The sequence below is a fragment of the Phalangium opilio genome, unplaced genomic scaffold, assembly GCF_054372755.1.
Source record: "Phalangium opilio isolate 3A_F unplaced genomic scaffold, DU_Popi_V2 ptg000056l_1, whole genome shotgun sequence".
Classification (NCBI taxonomy): domain Eukaryota; kingdom Metazoa; phylum Arthropoda; class Arachnida; order Opiliones; family Phalangiidae; genus Phalangium; species Phalangium opilio.
The window spans coordinates 6,590,243-6,608,700 of NW_028324175.1; the positions used below are offsets into that span (position 1 = coordinate 6,590,243).

At 39.1% G+C, this 18,458-nt stretch overlaps 2 protein-coding genes and 1 long non-coding RNA gene across 3 annotated transcripts; 1 reads left to right on the plus strand and 2 right to left on the minus strand.

Moving 5' to 3' along the window:
* Positions 1-1,631: 1,631 nt before the first annotated feature.
* On the minus strand, positions 1,632-12,610 carry LOC149668293 (fatty acyl-CoA reductase 1-like). Its single transcript, XM_089841180.1, has 9 exons — positions 12,491-12,610; positions 12,260-12,387; positions 11,997-12,172; positions 11,739-11,941; positions 2,216-2,261; positions 2,044-2,140; positions 1,934-1,977; positions 1,816-1,872; positions 1,632-1,756 (listed from the first exon to the last, which is right to left on the minus strand). Exons 3-4 carry the CDS (start codon positions 12,062-12,064, stop codon positions 11,770-11,772), a joined length of 240 nt encoding a protein of 79 aa, XP_089697306.1. The 5' UTR covers positions 12,065-12,172; positions 12,260-12,387; positions 12,491-12,610; the 3' UTR covers positions 1,632-1,756; positions 1,816-1,872; positions 1,934-1,977; positions 2,044-2,140; positions 2,216-2,261; positions 11,739-11,769.
* LOC149668294 (uncharacterized) lies at positions 4,177-10,871 on the plus strand. The gene is made up of 3 exons (XR_016368036.1): positions 4,177-4,728; positions 8,389-8,962; positions 9,042-10,871. It is a non-coding gene; the product is annotated as an uncharacterized LOC149668294 (long non-coding RNA).
* A 2,758-nt stretch (positions 12,611-15,368) lies between the features above and the next one.
* LOC149668295 (uncharacterized) lies at positions 15,369-16,598 on the minus strand. Its single transcript, XM_089841309.1, has 4 exons — positions 16,219-16,598; positions 16,032-16,161; positions 15,566-15,853; positions 15,369-15,491 (listed from the first exon to the last, which is right to left on the minus strand). The coding sequence occupies exons 1-4, from the start codon at positions 16,297-16,299 to the stop codon at positions 15,430-15,432; spliced, it is 561 nt and encodes a 186-aa protein (XP_089697435.1). The 5' UTR covers positions 16,300-16,598; the 3' UTR covers positions 15,369-15,429.
* Between the last annotated feature and the right edge of the window lie 1,860 nt (positions 16,599-18,458).

Genomic DNA, 18,458 nt, shown 5'->3' on the forward strand with positions numbered 1-18,458 from the left:
CTTTGCTATCACCGGGATTTTTAACATTTGGGCTATTTGTTTAATTTCTTCATTTCTGTTCTTGTGTTGAGGTCTCTCTTCTTTTCTTCGCCCATGAATGGCTATAGCGGAAACAGCCGTGCTTTCAATGACCTTCGCTAGTTCTGGGAGCACGGCAGTGCTCCCTGCCGTGCTCCCAGCCAAGTCGAGCACTGACATCCTTTTCTCGAAGCAACTCGTGGCACTTTCAAGCCCACTGTAACTTCGTGATGGGTTCAGTTAGAAGTCTGAAATTTTGCTTGCCGCGAGGACTGTCAATCCTAGCTATAGTTTCCAAATTTCAAGTTCCTACCCTATATACTTTTCGAAATATCGCAGGTGAAATTTACCTTATTTTGTCACTCACTCACTCACCGATCATCAAAATTCTAAGGTACTTTTATGGGAGATAGAAACTTAAAATTCATGATTTAGTTTTCATTTATTTTATAAAGCACAGAAAAATTAAAACATCCCGAAATTTTTATAAAATTGTTCTTTAGTTCTTTATTTTAAAACTAGATGGCGCTGCCGTCTTTTCAACAGAAATAGTGTGTGTTCTTGATGAAAGGACGTAATGGTCCAAAGTTAACCGAAAGTTAAATATATATTAAATCTAATAGGAGTAGTAGTTTAAAAGAAATGTGTCGTAACTGATGCTACATTCTTATATTAGGATATCGCGTACAATCGTTATTGCATATTCTCTGCGGGTCGAAAGGGGTAATTCAGCGTAAATATGGACAAACGTTAGCGATTATATTAGCAAACGAAGTACCACGAGAGGGTCTTGTTTTAATATAACTACCGAAGTATAACGAGAGGATCTACAAAAAGAAGTGAGATCCTATGAAAAACATTAACATGTACAAAAATGGGCCAAGCCTCGCTCGTGCCCTCTCCGCCGTAAAACGTTCTGAGATCCCATGTAGAGCCAAGCCTGCCTTATGTTCTTATTCAATCGCCAATAGAACAATTATGTCATAAATTAAGTCCTTTTCCTAATTAATAACCAATATTCTTTGACTCTATCATTATTATACATCTTTGTTCGTATCAAAAATATCGTGACTTGGCAAGCGCAGGTAATTACCTTATAAACGTGTACATAAGGTTATGCATAACTCGCCTTATAAACTTGTACATATCGCCTCGACCATAAACGATTTAGTGAATATCCCCTCGACCATAAACGATTTAGTGAATATCCCCTCGACCATAAACGATTTAGTGAATATCCCTTCGATTTTTTTAAAATCGGCAACGATTTAGTGAATATCCCCTCGACTTCCTTTTAATATTACTTACTTGCGATTGCCAAGTCACGATATTTTTGATACGAACAAAGATGTATAATTATGATAGAGTTAAAGAATATTGGTTATTAATTAGGAAAAGGACTTAATTTATGACATAATTGTTCTATTGGCGATTGAATAAGAACATAAGGCAGGCTTGGCTCTACATGGGATCTCAGAACGTTTTACGGCGGAGAGGGCACGAGCGAGGCTTGGCCCATTTTTGTACATGATAATGTTTTTCATAGGATTCATAGTTTCTTCTAACTAAAAATGATCATTATATAAGTAAAATTGACTTCAGTATCTATTTAAATTTAACATACACAAGGAAGCAACCGGATTTTGCAAGTTATTGGCATCTTGGTATTTTTAACAAGAGTGGTCAAAATCTTTTCTACTTTTTCAGGATTTTTTAGCAAAGCAGCTCCCATACCACCCTAAAATTTTTAAGTATTGTTATTTAATGTTATTTGTTTTTTTTTAATTAATTTTTTACTTTGAGAATACTTTAGGACATCCCATATTTATATCTATTCCAGCCACATCATTCTGCCTGTTAAAATGTTATTTTTTTTATTTATTAGTTTATACAAGTGATGAAAATATATACTTACACTTTTAACGCTACTTGTAAGGCACGTTCTGGGTTGCATGTTCCCTATATTATTACGAATGCTTAGTAAAAGTTTAGAGAGATTGTTGTAAAAATTATAAGGTTTAATACGTTAACATTTGTAAAATTAATTGCTTCTTTTCATTATCACATGTTCGGAAGACTATGTTTTGATCATCATCAACATAGTCAACAGTACCCAAAACATCTAGAGCAATCGTTTCATAATTAAATTTTTTAAGTGGGGTATTTTTAATACATATTAATTGAACAAGTAGTTTACTATTTTCAATTCTTCGGCATTTTAATAATCGGTAATCAATCAGTTCCTGCAGGAATACATAGATTTAGTACTTGGAATCTTTAAGAGGCCATAGACCCCACACAAATATCTGATTGACTGTGAGGGGAAGCCATAGTTAGACCCGTATATATATCTATGGTCGAGACCTAACCGTTAAGAGACCCAAGTGAAACTAAAATTATCAGGCATAAAGGATAGTGATCATCTGCGTCATTGTAATGGAAACGAGGTGTTATGTTGTTAATGTTATTAAGTTTGTTAACCCTGTTTAAAGTCACAAATTATGGGAAAATCAACCACTAATATTTGGCGGTACTTTAATAAATCTACTAAAGTTGGCAAAATAACTGGAGAATGTTTTAAATCTTTAAAAGTTAGATAAATCACGGAGCTTCTATTTACAGGGAGAGGAAACTCGGACTTTCCCCCCTAGCCCTTAGCGTACCTCGGTTCTGCGCAACGCTTTCGCTCCTCGCGCGCACCCCGAGCCCATGTAAACAAAGTCTGACGTCATTTTCTTGGTGGAACTTCAATTCCTTGCCATTAAATGATGATTTGTACCGTGAATCGCTTCTGTAGCTACGGTATACACATTTCTCCTCATTCCCTCTAGTGCAAACTATTAGCCTGGAATCGCAGTCCATTCAAAATTTAAAAATTAAACCTTTAAAACACCAAGGCTTATGCCTTTCAACGAACTAGTGAAGGAGGCCATCTTCGTTGTTTACATAGGCTCCCTTTTTTGCCAGCGAAAACCGAGGGGGGTTAAATATGTGCCCCTTTTTATGGACAAATAGTGTCTACGTTTCCTAAGAGCGTTTACATTACTAGAGGGGGATGAAGTTTCCTCTCCCTGTAAATAGAAGCTCCGTGGTAATACCATGGTTGTTTGCTCTTCTCACTTTAAAAAAGACGATTATAAAACAATTCCGCAAGAACATAGAGGTAAGACACTTGCTGGAGTAATAAAATTTGTAGTAGTTTTAATTCTACAATTCTTTAACAGATCAGTTCAAATACCCACCGCACCTAAGACCTTTGGCAATTCCATCCCAGAATCTGCCTATTCGTAAACATGACAGAACTCTTTGAAAAATAAAAACGGGGGAATGAGTTCAGATGATGGTGAGAATTTGAAAAATCATTTGTTTGCGGATCATGATCATCAAGTAGAGCAAATTGGTGTTAATAACCAACCCGATGACATAACTGAAAGTGAAGAAAATGGAAACAGTACTCGACTACGAGACACACCTGAAATTTGTGACACTGATAACAGTTCCTTAGAAAAAGGAATTATGGTGAACACATTAGAAGAACATAAATGTAAAGTGTCAGCTAGTTGCGGAATTTTGAAACAACAAACTGTAGTAGCTTTGACTGGAATTCAGTCAATGGAACTTTTTAATGAAATAGTTAAAATTGTTAGTGAAGAATATCCTAGTAAAAGTCCACTACCTGTAGCTGACGGAATTTTACTTACACTAATGATACTTAAACTTGGTATTTCATATTCCGCTCTCGGAGCTCTTTTTGGTCTAAGCCAGCAGATAACTTCTAGTTATTTCAAACAAACATTATGCAAGTTAGCGACTGTCTTGGAGTCATCAGTTACATGGCTAGAGAAAGAAGAAATTGTGGAAGCTATGCCGCATTGCTTTAAAGAATACACTGATACAAGAGTGGTATTAGATTGCACCGAGGTATCTGTTGAAAAACCCAAGTGTTTAAAATGCAAGATCAAGACTTATTCTCACTACAAAGGGACCAATACTGTAAAAGTACGCGTTTGTGTAGCTCCATCCGGTGTGATCACCATGGTGAGCAGAGCATATGGGGGAAAGTCAACAGATAAACAAATAACTGAAGAATGCGGGGTCCTAGAACGATGCATACTATACGCAGACGCCATAATTGTAGACAAGAGGTTCGCTATTGAAGATCTTTGTAACGAAAGAGGGCTCAAACTAATTAGGCCACCTTTTCTAAAACGTAAAGCTAAAGGTCAAAAAAATAAAAAAAGGGAACAATTCCCTAGAGAAGATGCTTTGCTTACGTCAAAAATTGCGTGTGCTAGGGTACACGACGTGGCTAAAAACACTGAATTAGGATAGGCAATAATTGTATACACTGTACATGATTCTGTTGGTTAAAGGTACAATGTGATAATTGCCTCATATTAACTATGGGCAATTTTAGCTATGGAGATATTGTAACCAAATATATCTGGAACAGAAAGAGGACCATGCCTATCGAATAAATTGCCAAAAGGTGAGCTCCCCCCAACGGGGGCGCATTCGCCGAATGAAAGAGAGAAACTTTCGAAATCATACAGCTAGTAGCCAGTGACGTGCGCTGCTAGTAACCAGTGACGTACTGTATATTTTTTGGTGGTATTATTATGTTGGCAATTTTATCTGTCTCTAAACTCCGTTAGCTGTGATAAGGCTAAGAAGATTGTGATTTTGGTAGTACATAAAGTCGGCTTTCAGGTCTGTTTCATAATCATCAGGAGTAAAATGATGGGAAAATATTCTAGCATTTTTACTTGAAATTGATTGTTTCATAAAGCAAGTTGCATTTACTTAAGCAAGAATGTCTGATAATGTTATCAGAAGGGAATCTATGATAAGACACATCTTGAATTCTGGTTGACAAGAAAGTTGTTTGCCTTATACAAATCCAATACCTAATTACCGATAAGTTTAAGCCTATGCTTTGCCCAAATGTTGAAGTTGAACCTGATATTTGAATAACACATCAGCATCTGAGCTCAAGGTCCGTAAAACCGCAAAAGCTCTATGATCTGAGCTGATCCCATTTTGAAATTTAACTTATAATAAATAACCCTTTCGGATAAAAGTCGTCAAGCTGCCGGTAGCCCGGTACCTTGGCCACCGGGCGGCGTGCCGGCCCGTGAATCTCGTCGTAATCCCTCTCGCCTCGTGATTGCCGTCGCCGGCTCGCCTCGGCTCTCCACAAAAAAGCTGGACTACATTCGGGTTCATGTTTTCGAACGCGACTACTTATTCCTAAACAAGTTGGGAAAACCAAAATATTACCTCTCCGAGTCAAGAGGTCTACTAATACAAACTTATTTACCTAGATATGGAATTATTTCTCTTTTTTGAAGTAAAAATTTACGAAATATTGAAACAGTATTCCAAGCATAGCGAATAATACAGTAAAGCAGACGACATTTTACATCCAATAAGGTTAAATCTTGGACACATGGAAATCAGTCAATGGGGAAAAGATCAGGAAATGAAGTCTACGCTTCAGCTGTTTACCGTATATTCTGATAGCTACACTCACAACTGGTTTGCAGTGTAAACACTATCGTCTCGTCTCACCTCATCAATATTCTTAGTTTGCCAACATGAATGTTAACGTTAAATAACACCAAAGCTATATTGTAGCTAGACGCACTAATAGTCAATGCGCATCATAAATAAAGTAAAAAGTCTGTAGCTACTACCCGTTTACCATTAGCCCTTTTACTAACCTAATTGCAACCATAATCTTTTCTTCTATTATAAAATCTTAACCTGATTATTTAAAAGTGTATTTAACTTTCGGCTCACTCTGAACCGTTGATGTCTCTTCATTTCAGACACGAAAATCAAAGCCCAAAGTTTACTTCACCTCAGGCCTCAATTATTTACTCTTTGTTTCACTAAGCCTATTGCGGATGTTAAATAATATACCCGCCGGAGTCTAGGTCTTAGTTTTCTTCATGAAATCACTAAACCAAGGATTATTCTATATACAGATGTAGTATAGCTTAAGTAATATATAAACAGCCATTTCAAATAACAATATTTAAAGAATCTTTGGAATATCAAAATGAAACAGAGATTTAAAGCTACAAAAGTACTAAATGCATCATAATTACGAAAAATACTTCCACATATTCACTTTATATTATGGAAAAAGGGAATATAAAGGTTCTGTATGATTTCTTAACACATCAACACAAGGCTAACTGCTAACGCGACGCACTAGTGTAACAATGGACGGACACACACAGACAAAAACATAGACTGCTTTTTAACTCTTTCCGTATTAATTTTGAGTTGAGAAACAAGATTAACTTTAATATGTAAATAAATATAATTATTTTTAATTATTTTAATCTTCAATAATTAACATTAATAATAGTTAAATCGTTTAAAATAAAGTTATACGTATTATCATCTCAAACTTTGCTAATATTGACGTTTAAAGTGAAGGGTACCCCTCTTGCCCGCTTTCTTCAAATTTTGGGGTATATATACGATTCGTTTCCATTATAATAATAAGGAAAAAGCGCAATTGCGAAAACCTTTGGTGGCGATCCCACCTTAGGGAGGCTAGACGTTTCTCGTAACCTTAGCTGATCGCCGCGTATATCCTAAAACCAAACGATGATAATGGAGTAGAAGCCAATGAGACAGATTGGTGTCAATGTGGAATAGACGGAAGACTAGTAGATGGTGGTGTTAGAAGCCAGAATGTACAGACTGGTGTCCAAGTGGGATGGACAAAGACCAGAAGATGGTGGTGATTAGAAGCCAATATGTACAGACTGGTGTCCATGTGGGATGGACGAAGATCAAAAGATGGTGGTGATTAGAAGCCAGTAAGTACAGACTGGTGTCCGTGTGGGATGAACAAAGACCAGAAGATGGTGGTGTGAGAACTCAAGTAGAGGAGCCATTTCCGTGACTGTGAAAGCAGTTCGGAAATGGCGAACACGTTTGCTCCGATTTGGAAACTGCGAACGCGGTCACGTGGGTGTAACAACAGACACACACACAGACAGACAGACAGACAGACACACACGATCGTTACAGAACCTCTCCGTGACATACGTCACTCGGAGAGGTAAAAATCCGTAGCCAACTACGTCACGCGGCAGGGAATACATCGTTTTCTTGCCCCCCGGTGATTTTGAGAATTTACCTTTGTACAATAAGGCTTTATAAGCTAACCTAAATATAGCTTTTGCGATTTTACGGACCTTGAGCTCCCCCTTCCCCCAAAAATATATATCGAAACTAGGTCACAACACGCTAAATTTCCCCAGTCCATAATAGCTTAGCATCGAAACTGTGGGGTAGGACGTTTTAGAAAAGGTGTACGGTATTTCGAAATCCAATTTGATTTCTTCGGATTTCACTTGATTTCAAAATTTGATAAAGTCCGACGGATTTCATCGAATTTTGCGATTTTTTCCCGTGATTAAGACGGATTTTGGGATATTTCCCTTGATTTCGTCGGATTTTGTAATGGATTTCGTTTTTTCTTTACTGATTTTATGATTTCTTTACTGATTTTAAGATTTCGTTGCTGAATTCGGATTTTTTTATGGGATTTCGAAATCAGCAATGACCGACCCCTCGATCGAAAACACAGCCAATGCAAAGCACCAACCACGCACTATAGGTTGTGTCCCGAAAAGTGGCTTGGCCCGGCCAATTAAGACCATTAAGTACGCCGTGATTTAATATCGACCCCCCCCCCAACCTTTCCCTGCGTAATAATGACTCCGATATATCTTAATTAGATCTAGAATAGCCTTACGCGTACGTGTACGCCTAAGCACATACACTACACTACAATTCCAATAAATGTATGGAGGAAGAACAGGGTTTATACAACTTTTCGAAGAAAACAAATTTCCCTGAGTTTTCCAGGTTTTTCCCGTATATGGAGTATCCTATGGAGCAAATGTTAACGAACGAGAGTGGTGGGCAAATAGGACTATTACATACTCAGAGGGCATCCCCGTATCTCTATTAGAACCAGAGTTATAAGCCTTCAAAGTATAGTGTAATGTTAATCCTATGGAGGGTATGTTTGTTTACTTTTTGCTTAATTACTCGGCCCCTGTTTGTCGTAGCCCTACGTTTTTAGTATGGTTGGATGGGGGTCAAATAGGACTATAACATAATCAAAGGACATCCCCGTATCTCTAGTAGAACCAGAGTTATGAGCCTACAAAGTTTAGTGTAATGTTAATCCTGTGGAGGGGAGTATGTTTACGAACATTTTGCTTAAATACTTGGCCCTTGTTTGACACAAATTTCCCTGATTTCCCTCAATTTTACTAAGAAATTTTAAATTTCCCTGAGGTTTTTGTCAACTATTTTTTTCCCTGATTTTTCCAGGTTTGTATGAACCCTGAGGAAGTATGTTCCAAACACAAAAGGACACGCAATTGCGCTACAGAGAAACTAGGGAAAGTTTCAAGATGATATACCTATAGTTATTGAATATATTCAAGATGGGTTTTATCGTAGAACAGAATTTCAAGTGACTCAAATCAGGGATATTAGATGTATTAAATTAAGAGGCATTAGAATTTTAAAGGGAGAGGGAAATTGTGGAAAGTTATCGGCGTGTGCCCTGTGCTATCGCCTTATTTCACACGCTGGAAATAAGGGTAAGGTAGAGCATAGCCAACTCAATCACGTAGGGGTAAGAGGTTCTATTTAGCAGACGCCATGCACTAAACCAATGGAGGGTGGTGCAGTAGTCCTTGATTATTTTAAACCCTAATTAAATGTACTAATTATAATTTGTAATAAGAGATCATAATTATTTTAATTTGAATTAGTTTTATGTTTATAATAAGACTGTTCCTTTAAGGTTACTTAAACTATCCCTTTAAGAAAAGACAAAGGGACATTATAAGATGGAGGCTTATAAAACAAAGAGCTACTGAATGAGGAGGTCGTTCAGGTATAGGCTAAAGAATGACGGGCGGTGCAGCTAGGGATTACCGCATTACTGTCTGTGTAATGGTTTTCCATTATTATAGTGAAGGATAAGCTTACGAGCTCACAGGTATGCGACGTTACAGAGAAGACAGTTCTACAGAAGATGCATGCGTCATGGACTCATGGCTGCTGATAAGGATTGCAGTCGTTACCGAGGAGGATTTGCCATCGAACTGTAATGAACATCACTCTTCTTATAAGGAAGGACCAAAGAGGAACTACGTTATACCTTTTACAAAAGGTGCCATGGAATTACAAATACTGAATTATCAGTCTTGAGTTTATTAAAGGTTTAGAGCTTAAATTATTACTTGATCTAAACCCCTCTAATAAAACCATTAAGTCATAATAGAACGTCAGGTCATGATGTAACACCATAAGTTCATAAGATATGTTCATGTTCCATAAGTTTGTTTAATTAATCTCTGGTAACTTAGAAACTCAGCTTGTAATTTTGAAGTGAGTGAGTGAGGTCATAAGGTCATAGATTCGAGGATGTAAAGCGAGCGATGGGAGCCTGGTGAGTGGGGCGCTGCTGTCAAAGGCCTAATTAGTAATGCAGATACTAAATAGGAGGACCTAGATGGAACTTGGTCCTGCATGCAAAAAAAATTAACCACTTGCACAGAGTGTAGTAAGGACTTCAATTGAGTTCTCGCTTAATTGTCGTTCTCCTTCTCGAACTAGTTATCATCTCGAGCTGCTGTAAGTCTCTCAGTAGCATTACTTAGCATTGAAAGTGACATACTTATGGAAGGAACAAATCACTTATAAACTTATGGTAACACCAATTTAACTAGTGCCCTATAACTAGAACGATCATGTTGAGGATAATATGGAATTAAACTTCCTCTCTCACTTGTTTTTACTTTTGCGCTCCTTGAGAGCTGCAAAACTATTAGCTGGTCACCTTCCGGCTGGGAACCTATACCCCCTTTCTTCCCCAGTTTTTGGTGTGACCTTCTGCACCATATTTAAAGTCCCCCGTATTTCAAATTTCCCGGTCAAAAAACTGCATAGACCTAGGTGGCTTCACAAATTTTATTTCAAATTAAATTTATGTATCGTGATCCCATCGCAGGTAAAATTTGGGTCTCTGATAAAATACTCGACTCCGTTCAAGATACCAACTCCTTCTTTAACTCTCCAAGGATTTTAAAAACAATTACATCTGGATGAAGACCCGCTCACACGCCATTTAAGAAAGCAGCTTAAACTTTCAGATTCAAATTCCCAGCCTACTTGTTCAATGACCATGTCAAGAGTGCATTATTTGTTAAAAATAATACTGTGTTACAAACAAGTTGATTCTACATTTCGAAAAAATGCTGATTTAACAACGTTTCTGATAACTCGTAAAATCCTTCAAGGTCAGTTTCTACTACGTCAGGCCGATCACGCGTACTTTTATAAAACCAGTCTCTTTGGTACGTGCACTGAACGCCCCCTGTGTGACGTCGACAAAAATAGTAAACCAATGAGTAAAACTATCAGCTGCCCAAGCAATTTTACGAAGCGCAGCTAGATGGGCAACTCCCGTTTCAATCGAAAAAATTATGCATAAGGGGTTTCATACCGTTTCCCCCAGTGTTGCCAGGCCGTTGGTGAGTCAATAGGATGCAGAGTGAAATCCTAGCAGTTCAGTTTCACTCAGAGCAACCTGACTCGCAGAACTAGGGCCTAACAACACCGCACTGAAGTTTAAACCGAGAGAGGGGGAAGAACTTTCCACAGCCCCTTTATTGAAAACTATCAATGCCGCGCCAAATTGGCAAGTTGCTGTCTGTTCGTGTAACCGCGGCTTAAAAATAAATTCTAGATTTATTGGTTCGTCCAGGGACACCAGCTAAAGGAAATTTGTTGACTCCGTAATTTTTAGCACGGGTGTCATTTATATGGACTCTTTGCTTTAGGCGAGATTGTCACGCCTAGCTTCCTTCCAAAGTAATAATAAATGAAGCATAATTACTTTATAGTATTTTGAAAAAACCGAGGGGCCAGACACTGCGAACGCTTAACCCGGTTCATCCTGCAAAACCGCCTTTCAAATCGCTAGCAAATGAACTAATGCCCTATTACTAAGATAGCCAGTGAGAGCTCCTTTTGAGACCCTGTACTTGAACTCGAAACTTAAAGGACAAGCTCAGGTAACATAATATTATAGCCGCGTCAAGCCTATTTTATTCAGATTCGCGGGACATTATTAGTAGACTCGGGAGTCTCGGGCGCTCGCGCTTGGCTTCCGTCGCTCTCGAACTAGCTCGAGTAAGCCTCTAGCATTACGAAGTATAAAAAAGCACGAAGAACTTATATAATGTAGCGAGCGGCGTTGCCGGCAGTTAGATGCATTCATTAGTATATTCGTTTCCAACCAAATATTACATATGGACAAACAAAAGCCGCAGTTGGACCAGCAGGTTCTTTTCTGCCTTTGTATTTCACTCAAATCTGACTAACAAGTACTAGGCCTACAAAATAAATGGAATTATGATTGTTTATATTCCACAGAATGCTGTCAATAGCCTAGATTTTGAATTACCAGGGATAGATTTAATTTGAGAAGTAGGAATGGAGAACAGAGTAATATTTGGACGCGCGTCAAAGTACCGGACCCCCTTCCACGGGACGGAGGGGGGGGGCGTATGAAAGAAGAGGCGGAAGGGTCATAGCGATAGAGGAAAGAAGGAATTACGTCACTATTTTTCGACGTCCCCGTCAGCAACGTCATCAAAACGTACCTGTTTAAGTGAGCCAATAAGATAAAAGATTCTACGAGGAAATCGGCTGTATAACGGGTACTGGGTAGACAGTTTCTTCGATCAGCGGTTTCTGGCAATTCGAGTACGCTGTTGAGACGTAAACGAAAGCCAATTTCTCGTCAAAAGCTTGAAAAAGCTCGAGGACATTTTTCGTCCCGATGAAGTTGATGGCCAGGGCCTTTCTACAATAATTCAAGGGATTAGAGCGCAACACGCTCTCGAGTAATAAGAAGTAACTTGAGCGGTTCGTTGAACTTTGTGGTGGCGGCCAAATGGAAGACGATGGAAGCGTTTCGCCGTAACATCTCCCTGTCCGACTCGGACAATCCGAGTCCCTCTTGCGAGACATCTCCCCAGACGGCAACTACCTTGGACAGGGCTTCCGGTCTTTTCTCTCGAAGACGGTCGAAGACCTAAACGCGAGCAGGCACCACCACCACCACCACCACCGTCCGTTATACGCGCGTCTTACAATTAGGGTTGAAAATGCGCCTTCATACCTTCAATTGAGCAGATTTTTCAGGCGATCTTCACCCACTGGATCGGTGGCTCTGGAACCTTTGGGCCGAATTAGAACGTAGGCGTTCTTGACAAGAGGACACGAATAGAAAATCTTCTCCAAAAAGATCTAATCGAAATGAAAACATCTTTTAATCGAAGTACAATCGATGGTGGCCGAGCGATAACGCGTCACTCTATCGGCATTATCGCGAGTGAAGGGATCAGGTTACCCAGAGTTGGGAAAGATTATGATTTTCTTGGCGAGAAAGCCAGTTACCCCCGTGATGAATACTCCCTTGTTGTCATAAAAATCTAGTACTCCTTGCCTCTGTCCGTCCATAGCGAAACCAATCGAAGAAGTGACTAGGAAAGGCGATTAATTAATTAACTATTAATTATTTATATTATGGTTAATCGCCATTAAGAAATATGGAGAGTTCCACGCGCAGGACATGATACTACTCGGAAAAAGCCAGTTACTCGGATTCCTCGACGTTATTCTTCAGTTGAAATTTCGAAAAGAACTTTCATCATTTTGGAAATGTATCTTTTACCGCGTTTTCCTCAATTGATTTCGACATTTTTACCACCGCGTTGACGCGTTTCTCGGTTTTTGTACTAGGGTAATGGCAGCGCCTGACCGAAGGCCTTACCTTAGACTGCGGGAAGATTACGTCGAGTGTCAAGACGCTTTCTCTCCAAGCTCTCAATCGAAACTGAACTTGTAATATTTTTGGGAGAGAAAGAGATTCGGGGAGAGGGTTCGAACTTCGAAACGCCTTGCAAAAAATGCAAACTACGTTTAAACGTAATTACTAATTTCGTCATACTTTTTGCCAAAAGCGAAAATTCTTTTGTCTGTCATAGCCCGTCCACACCAACCGTTTTCGCGTCTTTCACCACGTTCGCCGCATTCGCATTGTTCGCTTTCATCCGTCGCGTTTCGTTCACACCAGAAAAAACGTCTACTAAGCGAGGCTTGCGAAGAGAGCAAAATTTTTTGGCGTGCCAAAGATTTTTGCAAGTTTTGCGTTGTTCGCAAAGGATCAACCAATAACGTACGCTTATATTTTGACGTCATAAATGATTTCGTCATCGAGGTTGCTTCTTTCCTGTAGGAATTAAACATGGCACCTGTGTGTTCCAACCAGAAGAATATTTTAAGTTTCAATAATAAAGTAATAGCTTCTCTTCTGATATTAAATCACCGTAATCGAATAAAAAAAAGAGAAGAATATGGGTACGAGAAGTGTTTCAGGACCGACCTGTAGATGGTGACTTCCACAATTTAATACCGAAAATGAGAATTTGCTATGAATATCATAATGCCAATATGTACAGAGAAGTGTTTCGAGTCACACCCAGCCAATTTGATTATTTATTGAGTCTCGTTAAAGATAATTTAGCTAAACAAGACACCCATTACCGAAAAGCCATATCTGCTAAAGAAAGACTTTACATCACATTGAGGTAATATTTGTATTATGTTTAATTATTTGAATTGGTTGTAAATTTACTAGCGTTTCTATAGGTATTTGACAACTAGAGATAGCTATCGATCTTTGTCATTAGCGTATCGAATTGGTAAATCAACCGTTGCTAAAATTGTACCAAATGTTTGTAACGTCATATGGAATGCAGTTCAGCCAATATATCTTCCACCAATGACTAAAAAAGCAATGATGACATCCGCGTTAAATTATTTTCAAAAGTGGAATTTCCCTAATTGTGTTGGCTCCTTGGACGGAAAACATATTGAATTGGTCGCACCTCCTAATTCTGGCTCTATGTTTTTCAACTACAAAGGAACCTACAGTATTGTGTTGATGGCGGTGTGCGACGCATATTATAAATTTACATTTGTAGACATTGGAAATTTCGGTCTAATAAGTGATGGAGGTGTTTTTGGTGGTTCAGAGTTGGGGAAAGCAATTGAAGATGAAAATTTCTTTCCGCAACCAAGAAAAATTTAAGAAAATGGGCCTGAAACCCAATTTAATGCGCCCTTATGCTGGCAGAAATCTCCCAGCTGATCAAGAAACTTTCAACTATAGATTGTCTCGTGCTAGGATGACCATTGAGAATTCATTTGGGATTCTCAGTTCTAGATTTAGATGTTTGCAAAGCCCTATACCTCTTGACCCAGTGAATGCTGAGGCTGTTGTAAAAGCTGCAGTATGTTTGCACAACTTCTTGATGACGAAGGAAGAACAAACTGATAGGCGTTTGTATTGTCCAATCAAGTACGGTGACCATATTGATGAACATGGAAATTTGGTCAAAGGGGAATGGAGACTTAACCATAACAGTAATATGACCGGGCTTCTTCGGCAAGGAGGTAGAGCATGTAGAAGAGGAGCCATACAGATAAGAGATTCTTATAAGGAATATTTTACTATTAATGGTAAAATGGAATACCAAGGACGTTAAAGATTACTCATTTAATAAAAATAATTTTATTATGAAAATACAGATTATTAATTAATTTGCTCTGCCAATTTGTCACGTTCTTCCTCTTCAAGCAAATCATCGAGCACTTGCATGAGTGCATGTTTTGCTTTTCTTTTGTTTTTATCATTTAAAGATTTAAAATCCTTTTCTAGGCTCAACAGAAATAAACGATCCGGATCCTCTGGGATGGCATTGCAGGAGCTAGCATTGATTTTACCTGTATTTTCTTTCCAAATATTTAGGAGCGTTTGTTCATAGGCATCAACCTTTTGTTTTGGCTTTTTATATTTGGCTGATTTCATAAATGTTTCTTCACTTTCACGTTTGCTTGAAGACGTACTGGGCCGACTGTCACTTGCACTCAAGCTAGACGTAGAGCTGGTTTTTCTTGGCTTAGGCAAACTGTTATTTCCTTGGTCAGCATCGGACAGCGCATTTGCCGCCTCATTAATTGGCTCCTCGATAATGAAGTCCTCATCTTCATGTTCAAAAACCATTTCCTCATGACTATCTTCTGGCTTATCAGGATTCTTATCGGCCGCCTCGTCTTTATTTGCTTGAGACATATTGTTAATTGTTCTGCGTGGAAACAAGAATCGTTAAATCTAGCTGTTTATTTTTCTTGTATTCACGTACTTTCTGTGGCTAATCGAGTCTTTAAGGAAATGAAGGCTTTCGTAGAGGTCCCATACCTCTCTGCTCGAACAACCACTGCCGCTCAATATCTGTCCTTCCATAATTTTCTTTTCTCGGACATATTTGTCTCTAATTGACTTCCATCTAAGTTTTGGGTGGGACTTAGAATGGAAACCTTCCGGGCCTTTTAAGGTCGCGACTCGAAGACGCGTACTTACCGGTACTTTGACCATCTCTTTGTCGACGGCGACGCATTTGTGCGTGGGTGAAGAGCAAGAACTGCTGCATTTGTCGATGGAAATGCACCACGGTATTTGCAACTATATACCAATGAATGAAATGATTTAAAATATGTTTCCCGAGTTTATCTTTCGTTTGATTTACGGTGTTGCCGGATATATCTCCGTTGATCATTTCCAACTCGACCATGGTTTTGTGAGGTCCCGATTGACACATGCAAGCGTCGTTAATACCGATTTGCTTAGGCAAATCGCAACCTTTGCCAACTGACAAAAGAAATTCGTCTTTAGCCAGATTATTATTATGTCGCGCAACAACGACTCGTTGATCGGTCCCAATCCCTAGAAGTAGATTATTTTCAAATTGGTAACTATAGCTACTTTGAGGTATTGGTACCGATAAACTATGCGTGATTAAATGCGTGGGAAACCGAAGTGCTCGTACTACTCGATCTTTTGCGTCGACGAATATAATCGGTAATGTCCCGCTCGTAGGTGTCCTTCAGTTCGTCACCAAATTGGTCTCTGACCTCTTGCATGTGACGTCGAACTTCTTCGACGTATTTCGATTCATCCTGAAATGTACCTTTAAATTTAAACGCCAACGTCAACGTGTACTAAACGAAACCTACGAAATAATTATCCGTCTGATTCAAGGCGTTTAAGAGTTGAAAGGAGCTAAGGAACAAGACGCAAATGATGGAATGCAACATTGTACTGTCTAAAATGAGTTGAAATTAAGAAAGACAGCCGCTTTTAAACTAGATAGATCGCGTCAGCCTGACAAATGTTCGCGTCTCGTGTACGAGTGATATGGATGACACATCCGGGAGGTGGAAAACGGAAGTTTCCCATCAAGGGATGTACTCGGAATTAGAGTATTGCGTCACGTTAAGTCGGCTTTGTTCCAGAAAGATTGTAAAAAAACAGTGGGTTTTTTGATAAATAGGCGAACATTGAAAGCGACTCAATGATGAATTAAATCTTAAATCAATTTTCAGATCTTCAAGTTCCCGCGGCTTACTTTTAAAACTATATATTTTCAGATGATTTTCTTACATTTTCCCATAATATTTTTAAGCCTATAACAAAAGAACGTTATAAATGGCAACGATTTTAAGGATATGATTTGTCATGAACAAAGTCGAATCTTCAAGAAATACGTATTCCTGGTATTTCTCGTAAAGCGGAACACCGCGCTTAAACCAGTTGCATGATTGCAGTTTTTGTCAACCCGAGAAATCAAACTTCCTAACGTTTTAGTCCATATTTAAATTCCCTAGCCTAATTATTACTATTTAATTAATTCAAGGTATCCTGGATATAATTTGCATTCCAATTAGGAATCTTCCGCCTTTTTGAAATGACTGTCACGTCTCGTGGAAGAATTTCCTAACACGAGAGAAAATCACAAATGAATAGTCGATGAGAAGTAGTTCCCCCCCAAACCCCTCAACTTTCGCAGTTTATATTTCATTGCGACATAAGATTTCGGGCTACATTCTGTATAGAGGGAGCGGGGTACTTTTCCACTTGTAAAGCGTCTTTTCAAAAATCTACCTGGTAAACAACCATGCAGTAAAGGGAATACCACCACCCCTATTTTATTCTTATCCCGGACCTTGACTGACTTATTACATTCAGTCTCTCTCTATCTTGTTTTCGGCGCCACGCGCTGGCTGATGCTGCTGGGGGTTCGCCCCTGAAAAACCCGGGGGAGGTTTAAATTATCCATTTTGTGTATGATGGGAGGAGGGGCCCGTCTGGGGATGACCACCACGGAGGCGTAGTGACGAGCCCCTCGGGTTTTACCCTTCACAAAGACCTTTGACTAAACTAGATTGCAATCTCTTCTCAAAACATTTCTTTCTTTTTTTTTCAAAGCGAGGGGTCGGATACGCGATAGAGAGCGGGTCTCGCGAGAAATTGCCAACCTTGGAAAAATTAAGACGGGCTAACAATGGGAGACGGGTAGAGGAGTGGTACGTTTCGGGTAAAATCGGTGTCCCAACAATAAACAGCTTCAAAGTGACCGGTGTAATGGAAAACCACATTCCATTATTTTCATAGAACCGAGTAATCCTCCAGAATCAGTCAGATCGCCGGTACTTTCTTTGGCGACTTGGTACGCGAGTGGCTACGTGATCGTCAGATTGCTCCCAAGCCCTTCGCGGCACTTATAATTTCAGTTAGTTCCAATTTTAAGATCTTTGTTGATATCAAGAAGTATCGTGGGTCAAAGGTTGGACGCCGTATTACGCCGCCCATCCATCTTATTATCAGTAAATAAGGTTTATTTGGATTTGGCTTAATTACGGCTGGCTGTTGCTGCCACAAAAGAGCGCCTAAGGCTTTCAAGGTTAATTCCTCCTAGAACTTTTTCTAATTATTATCTATTATATGATTATATTCAAAATTAAAAAAGATTTAAGAAATGTAGTTCGAAAGTTGAAGCTGACGTAACGCGCGCGCCATACTTCTCGTTCGAGATATTTACTTTTAACGTTGAATTTAAAGCGAAACTTTAGTTATTTACGTCGAATGATTGACTTCTGACAGACTAAAGAATTTTCGCTTTTGGCAAAAAGTATGACGAAATTAGTAATTACGTTTAAACGTAGTTTGCATTTTTTGCAAGGCGTTTCGAAGTTCGAACCCTCTCCCCGAATCTCTTTCTCTCCCAAAAATATTACAAGTTCAGTTTCGATTGAGAGCTTGGAGAGAAAGCGTCTTGACACTCGACGTAATCTTCCCGCAGTCTAAGGTAAGGCCTTCGGTCAGGCGCTGCCATTACCCTAGTACAAAAACCGAGAAACGCGTCAACGCCGTGGTAAAAATGTCGAAATCAATTGATGAAAACGCGGTAAAAGAT